Raw genomic sequence first — 8,498 nt, 5'->3', positions numbered from 1 at the left:
TGCAATCTCATTATGGTTTAATTTGCATTTCCCTACTTGGTGATGTTGAGCATTTTTTTTTTCATGTATCTGTTGGGTCATTTGTGTATCATCTTTGGAGAAATGTCTACTCAAGTCCTTTTGAGTAGCTTTTCCCTCACTTTTTTGTTGAGTTGTAGTTCATTACAGTGTCGATATTAATCCTTTATCAGGTACATGATTTGCAAATTATTTTCTCCCCTACACCCCCCAAAACAATCTTACCTTTTTACTCTGCTGTCCTTTGCCTAGTCTTTTTTAAAAAAGCAAATACTTATTTTGTATTTTAATAAGTATTTTAAGTAAATACTTAATTTGTATTTTACTCTTGCACAAAGGATCCTTGCTTTTTTCATTTAATATATCCTAGAGATCACAGCACAGCAGCATATACATCCGTTCCTTTATCAATTGTCATAGTATTCTGTTGCATGTACGTTTATTCAACCAGCAGCATACCAAGAGATATGATTCCCAATCTTTGCTATTAAAAATTTCTACAACAGGGGCCGGCCTGGTGGCTCAGGTGGTTAGAGCTCCATGCTCCTAACTCCGAAGGCTGCCAGTTCGATTCCCACATGGGCCAGGGGTCTCTCAACAAGGTTGCTGGTTCAATTCCCCGAGTCCCGCAAGGGATGGTGGGCTCTGCCCCCTGCAACTAAGATTGAACACGGCACCTCGAACTGAGCTGCCGCTGAGCTCCCGGATGGCTGTTGGTTGGAGCGCGTCCCCTCAACCACAAGGTTGCCGGTTTTGACTCCCGCAAGGGATGGTGGGCTGTGCCCCCTGCAACTAGCAAGGGCAACTGGACCTGGAGCTGAGCTGCGCCCTCCACAACTAAGGCTGAAAGGACAACTTGAGGTGGAAAAAAGTACTGGAAGTACACACTATTCCTCAATAAAGTCCTGTTCCTTTTCCCCAATAGAAAAAAAAATCTTAAAAAGAAATTTCTGCAACAGATTTGTTGCATATTTTCATCAATGTAACTTTGAGATAGATTTCTACAAATAGGATCGCTGGGGATAGGTATAAATTACAGACCATCATTTTCTTATAGCAAAAATATCTGATGCCATGATCCTCTCTGGGAATCTGATAAAACTTAGCACTCCTTCAGCAGTAGGTATACTATTCCTCTCCCTCCCTCAATATTCTACACGTAATTTCAGGACTTGAATTTCAGGACCACAACACCCTCTCATAGGTTACATAGGACAGTGACTCTCACCCATACCCAAGAGCGTGATTAAGTGTATCTGGGACAAGGATGGCCACCCATACTTTTTACACTTGATCTTAGCCAAAAGGCCGAGAAGCGATCGATCACCCATACTTTTTAAAAATGGAATAGATGATTCTGTAGGCAAAGCCACCATTCTGAATCAGTTTGTGTTTATGGATCCCAGATTAAACAAATCCTATGTTAAAGGAATAATGTAGTTATTAAGAATAACACTACATACACTGATTCCCAAATTATATGCCAAGGGGTTCTAAGGGACCATAGTGAACTCACAAAGGCACAGCTGGTAGGATATTTTAAAAATTTCAAGAGAGTATATTTTACATCTATAGGACACCACAGGTATTACTGTTTTGAGGTAGTTTCAGTTTCAACATATTAAATGTGCCATTTCTTCTGATGACATCCTATCTTTGTAAACCTGAGTAGTTTAGCAGTTGCTGGGATAAAATGCAAGGATGGCACAAAAATTAACTTATGTGTAAGAAAAGAGCATGATGGAATCCAACCTGAATAGTTTGAGTAGTACAATGACTAAGTTGTGTACATCTCATAAATAATTGTGGTTAACAGTGAAATAAAAATATTTCATTTTTTCACATGGCAGCTATACTAAGTTGTCCGGACATACTTTAGCTATTTGAACTTAACTATTTAATAGAACTGTTTTTTTGTTTTTTTTAGACTAGGGTTGCCACCACGTTAAAATTACTGAGGTGCAAAGGTATAATGAATTAAGTCTGGGAACCTGTCATATATCCTTTGCTGTAAATTATTCTAGGGAGTGATTTATTTAGGGATGATTACTAGTTTTGGATAAAGTTACTTGCATATTTTAAAACAGGAAACAAATTTCTACAAAATGGTTAATTACATAAATGTTTTATAACCATCTTAGCTGTGAAGGATAATATAAAACACCAAAAACACTATAAGCTTTTCTCCTGTAAACATACCATTTGTTTTATTTTCAACTGGGCTGAGGTTTCTACTAGAATTAAGCACATTAAAAACAAAAAGGCTATGCAGTTTTAAAATTAATCAAAACAATTCAGTGAAAAGAACGGCCTGGCAAAACAAACTCAAAGCAGTGGAAATACAACTGCTCTAGTCTACTCATTTGATAAAAGAAACCCATAGCTAAAATGTGTGGCAAAGATGTGAACTCGAACCAAGACATTTTGGGTATTGAGAGGACTTTGAGGAAAAAAGTGTCAAAATTATGTATCAGCACCGAAAATAAAAATACAGTATTAGATTAGGAAATGTTTATGAAAGAAACCTAGAAAGCAATGAAAATTGAAAAAGCAAATCGATACTAAAAGTATTTTAATACACAATTTGCACAGTCTATATGAGGAAGCACTCCCATTTTACATATTGTTCTGGCTAAATAAAGCATTTAAAAACACTCCATAATTTGAAAGTTTAATATTATTCACCTGTTAATACGTACAAACCACGACTTATATTTTCTGTGACTGTCAAATCAAGTAGGTATATTTTCCCTAAATGTCTAATTTAAATAAAAACAAAACTAAACAAGAAACCAAAAACCAGAGTCAATTTTTTTACAAGTCAATTAACATTTATATGGCTTTACAACAGTAAATGTTACATTAAAACTGTCAGGCGCAGCATATAATACAGTGTTCCCAATGCTGAGAAATTTGGAGGAACTAAAAAGCAAATGGTAGCATTCCAGTAGATAGTTATGCCAATTCCAAGTGTAACCTTAAAAGTTTGCTGAGGCAAAGTCACATTGCAATTTGAAGCATTATAGTTAAACATTTACACTAGAACTTATTCCCAAACATTCTGGAAATTGTCACTGCTGGCTAAATTCTTAAAGAAGCTCAGTATTGTTAAACTCTGCTCAGTTTTTTCCTAATACAAATTCTACATCCCCATGGGTAAAATAAAAGCATATTTTAGTTGATTTATCTTCATTATTTAGCTCTTAATAAAGGCTGAGTAACTAATACAATAATTTTAAAAATACAAAGTTTATTATAGATTAATACAATGTTTAACTATAAAAGTTGATAGTTTCAGAGTTTAAATTCTGTAAAATGCAGTTTGCAGAAAACAGTTTAAGTTATTAGTCTGATAAGAGAAGCAGCATTTGGAACTAATTTTGCAATTGTGACAACCGCTTTATTCCTAAATTTCATTAAAAAAATATACATCACAGTGACTTTGAGCTAGGAAAAGAAGTGCATTAACTTCATTTGTTTTTCCCTTCAACAAATATAGCAGCCACAACTCTTAACATCCCCACATACAAATACCCAATTCATTTATCAATCCTTCAAAATACTATAAACATACTAAGGGGAACAAAATATACAGCATGTGCTTTTGGTAATCATAGGAATTTGCTTTAACAAAGAAAAAAGGCAGAAACACAAATCACCCCACCACTCCCTCCTGCACCTAAATACAAACAAAACCCTCAACAACTCACTTCTCCAGTTTTGCTGATAGAATTTTAATTTGTGATTTTTCTTTTCCTTTATTCGCTTCTTGTGTAACACCATAGGCCAGAGTTTGCATTTGCCTGAATCCTTTAAAGGCAGTTGGGAAGCCCACTATGGTCAGCTGTTAGCCAATGCTGCACTTCCTTGAGTTTAAACAAGTATTTGTAACAAAACACATCTTTTCACAATAAACAAGTTATGAACCTACAATCCTTGGAGACTTCATTCAACTGTAAATGTATGTATACTAAACTGATTAAATATAGTAAATAAGACAAAAAAGAGACAGAAAAATACCCATTTTTCTTTACACTAATCAACTATATTGTGTATATTTAAAGTACTTTCTGGTGGTAAAGAGAACAAGTTTCTATAGAAATTTACTATAAAAGGTTCAAAGCTGATGTAAAAGATTGCCACCCAGAGAGAAGCATAATGAACTACTTGTTAAAAAACATGCTAATTTGTTCCGTATACTAACTTGAAAACAAATTTTAAAATTGTCAGTTAATACCACTACTCAAGAATACTAGAAAGCCGATGTGCTCCTGTCCATAATATTAGGGAACTTTTACATTTCAGTTTCCTATCTTCTACTGGGTACAAGAATCAAAGGCCATTCAGGAAAGCCAGTGTACATTTATCAGTCAAACTCTCAGAAACTTCTGCCAGGGCTTTAAGGAACTCAAACTACAATGGTCTTTGTATGAACTCTTAACTAAAATTAAAAAATGTTTTAAAACCAGCATCTTTTCTACTGTTCACTAATGTCTATGTTGTACCCATTTCTGTGGCAGATGGTTCCCCACCCCCCAAAAAAAGCATTCACGTGAAATAATAATCATGAAAAATTTCTCAGATGTTGCCAATTCTGCAATAAAGACAAACCAATTTAAATATCTTTAAGAAGATATTAAGTCAGACACCTTTAGGTAATCTGTAAACATGAAAACTATAAAATCAATTTGACAAGAAGGAATTAATTGGTTGACTTTATGAAAACGAGTATGCTCAAAGTATTAACTAAAGGTGGTACAACTATTAAAAATGTAACGGAAGGAAATGACCGTTTGAGCCATGCGCTATCCAGATGCAAAGGCAGACTTCAGGTACAGTTAATACTGTTTACTCATTTTCTAAATGTTCTTTATATTCTGAATAAAATCTAGCCGATTGTCGTCTCTTCTTCACTCCTTTACCATTATCTGTTCTACACTAAAAACTAAAAAAGCTTTTTTTTAAAAAGCCTATAAATAATGCTTACCATGGAGTTGCTCTTTTGATAAACCAAAGACAACAATACTACTTATAGAAATTACTAAAATTTCCTCCCTATAGTTACTTGCCTATGATTCTTAGTAGATAAAGCTGTGGGATCAGACAACATAGTATTTTTACTTAGCATGGGTTTTTCTTTTTAAATGTAATTGTTTATTAAAAATTCTTTCTTAATAGCACCTTTCTTGAAGCTCAAATAATTTATAAGATTTTTAAAATGCAATTTACTGAATTTAAAACAAATAACTAATTTAATATAACAGATTATACAGCTTGGGCATTTAAGATTCAGTTACTCCCAAGGTGGTCAAAGCTACCCTGAATTATTATAAATATCTATTAACTTTTATGATTAGGAAAAAAAATTTGTAAAGACTCCACTTTGGATATTTGTTTCAAGATATTCCAAACAATCTATAATCATTACCCTATTCATTATGCAAACATTATGTTTCATTACTATATTAATCAATAATGGGAAATATTATGTTAAGCATTGCTTTGCTCAATATAAATAGCATTGAATAAAGCTATTGCTTTTACCAAGAAGCTATCGTGGTAATAGACACTATGTTGACAAATATTAAAGTACAAAATACTCTAGAAGCTATTAATCGGAATTCTGAAATTTCTTTTCAAATGAGGCAGGTTTTGTGTTTGCTGGATGTTCAGTATTTTATTTAGAAGAAAAGTTACAGAATAAAAGGCCACACATCACAAAAATAGCAATATACAACACATAAAATTCTAAACGGACTTTAGATATCTTTAGTGTTTAACTCTGTAAGCTATCAAATTTCGCAACTTTCTACTGCATGTGGCAATATTTGCCAAGCTAAAATAATGTAAAAGGTAATGGTATAAAGCCACCTGAATAGAAAGAAACCAGAGTCATAAACATGCTATAGCCTATTGTGATACAGATATAGAAAAGATGCATTTACTTGCCATTTGAAACTCACAGCTATGGGTGTTAATCAGTTCAAGATAAAAATAAAAAACAAACAAACAACCATGCAGAATTAACATTCAACTGTATATAGGTCAGTGGCCAAAAAAAGAAATCTTGTAAGTTAATGTGTTAATATTAACATTTTTTAGAATTTAACTTAAAGAGTTGCACAAAGTGGTATGTTTTAGTGAGAGAGTACTTTTTTTCATTTTGGAGAAGGTTAACAATAAAACAATGCTGTCAAAAAGCAAGTTTCATTTCTTCATACCAAAAATCAACATAGATTGAGAATTACAATCTGATCTTCCAGGGTCTAGTTCTTGTCAGATGCTGTATAACAGCAAGTCAACCTCAATCAGTACATCAACTGGAAACAAACACTCAACTATTTTTATGGAGAGTAAAACAAAGCTATATAGGAAAAAATATTAATATGAAACAAGCTACAGATGGAACTGTAAAGAATAACATGATGTACAATATAAATAACTAAATATTTATCTATTTTAAAGCACAAATTAGTATAAAATTGAAAGTGATGATTTAAGATCTCGTTATTAGGATCCTGCTTCTGTGTAATTAAAAGCTGCTGCTGCAAGCCTCTATTATAAATGCAATCAGAAAATCTTTACAGACTTCTTCTATCTAGTGGCTTCTAAAGTTACTTTAATCACCATGAACACAAAGCTTTTGTAACAATGTATTCCAACAATCAGTTATACTGGTTTCTAACTGGCTGATCACATAAATTAAGATACAGAATAGCATGTTTGCTACTGGCTGATTGTTGCAATACAAAAATGCATACATGAGATAGTTAAACACAGCACACAGTATTACACCAAAGTGTTTTTCTCATTTCAAGTTTATTAAAACTTTAGCAGTACAAATTATCCAGGTTGCAGATTATCAAAAGATCAACTCAATAAAGTCCACATTTAAAAAAAAAAACCAAAAAACATAAAACAACCCAAAAACAATGAAAAGAGGAAAACAACATAAAAGATTCATCAGCAAGTCTCTAAAACTTAAAATGTGAGACAGAATGGAAATAAGATATTTATACAACTCACTCATCCACTTTTGTCTTCATCTGTTCCAGGACTTGATTCATGATCAAATTTTTTATTTTTGTCATGTACATGGTCATTTTCTTGACCCTTTGATTTGTGGTTTTCTTTTTCCACTGAGGATATGGTCTTCTCATCCTCATTTTTCAACGTGGAAAATTTTAATTCACTGTCCTGACTATTTTGTTTTATTTTTGAGAATGGACTTTGATCTCTATCGGCCTTTTTTTCCTTATTATTTGAGCTATTATGATCACGACTTTTAGAGTACATTCTCTTCTCACCCTCCGAATTTTCTTTTCTGTGTGAACTCTTACTTTCTTGGTTTCTATATTTTTCTTTGTTTCTGCTCTGACTTTCTTCTCTCTCTGAGCTCCGTGAATCTCTCCTCCTCCTCCTTCTATCTTTACTTCTTGATCTTCCTGGTGTTGCTCTTCTCTCTCGGCTCCGTGACCTGCCTCTTCTTCTGTACTCCTGTTCTCTGTATCTATGGTAGTCCTTGCTTCTGCTGCGATCGCGGTCGTGGCTTCTGGATCGCACTCTTCTGCTCCTGTCCCTACTTCTGCTTCGTTCCCTTGTTCTACTATTGTAACTGTGTTTGCCTTTAGTTAAATCACGTTCTCTACTTCTAGACTGTGCGCGTCTCTCCTTTTCCTTACTTTTATTATGATCATGCTCCTCACTTTTGGATTCTAATTGTTTAGACTTCTCTTTACTTCTACTCCTTTCCTGATCTTTTCCTTTAGAATCAGACTTTTCTTTTTCTTTAACATTCTCATGATCCCTTTCTTTACTCCTTGACCTCATCCTCTTTTCTTCATGTCTATTATGCTTTGTATCTCTTTCCTTACTCTTTGATTTCTCTTTGCTTTTACTCCTACTTTTGGATTTGGCCCTTTTCTTCAACTTGTTTTTATTATACTTATCATCTTTTTCTGAATTTCTTCTGATGTCTCTCTCTTTGCTGTTAGATTTATGATCTTTAACTTTCTTTTCCTTTTCACTTTTTCTGTTTGGGCTTTCAGACATATGCCTATGATCAGTGATTTTTTTCTCTTTTACTCTAATTGGGCTTCTTTGATTTTCTTTTATTTCATTTAACTCACTCCTAAAAAATAAGAAAAAATTTTTGTTTTGAAATTTTATTAGGGAAAGACTGATATCCATTATTAGCTAAAATGATATTCTATTTTCCTTAAGATATTTAAACACAATTGAAATGGCTATAAATAACTTAATGTACAATAGTAAAAAAATACTTATCACTATATTTGAAATAATATAGTTAAATCTTACTTATCCCCTTTGATCCATCTTTCACCGCTTGATACCCTCATTCTTTGAGCTCTCTGCATCTCTTGCCTCCAATGTGGAGGAGTCTCACTACGTCTGAAACGATCCCTTGATCTGGACCTAGATGGAGTTCGATAACGCTGAAGAAAATAAAAAAGGAGAAA

At 33.4% G+C, this 8,498-nt stretch overlaps 1 protein-coding gene across 15 annotated transcripts in view; it reads right to left on the bottom strand.

Moving 5' to 3' along the window:
- Window positions 1-2,580: 2,580 nt before the first annotated feature.
- Window positions 2,581-8,498, bottom strand: part of PPIG (peptidylprolyl isomerase G) — a 47,561-nt gene continuing 41,643 nt past the window's right edge. For all 15 annotated transcript variants that reach the window (XM_081052423.1, XM_081052429.1, XM_081052415.1 and 12 more), the window contains 2 exons: window positions 8,338-8,474; window positions 2,581-8,149 (listed from right to left, as the gene is read on the bottom strand). In XM_081052423.1, coding sequence (XP_080908549.1) covers window positions 7,045-8,149; window positions 8,338-8,474 — 1,242 coding nt within the window. In that variant the 3' untranslated portion in view covers window positions 2,581-7,044. The remainder of the gene's footprint in view (window positions 8,150-8,337; window positions 8,475-8,498) is intronic.

The sequence above is a fragment of the Rhinolophus hipposideros genome (genome assembly GCF_964194185.1).
Source record: "Rhinolophus hipposideros genome assembly, chromosome: 6".
NCBI classification, from domain to species: Eukaryota; Metazoa; Chordata; class Mammalia; order Chiroptera; family Rhinolophidae; genus Rhinolophus; species Rhinolophus hipposideros.
Note: the sequence above shows the minus strand (reverse complement) of the source record. Positions and strands in the feature narration are given on the sequence as shown.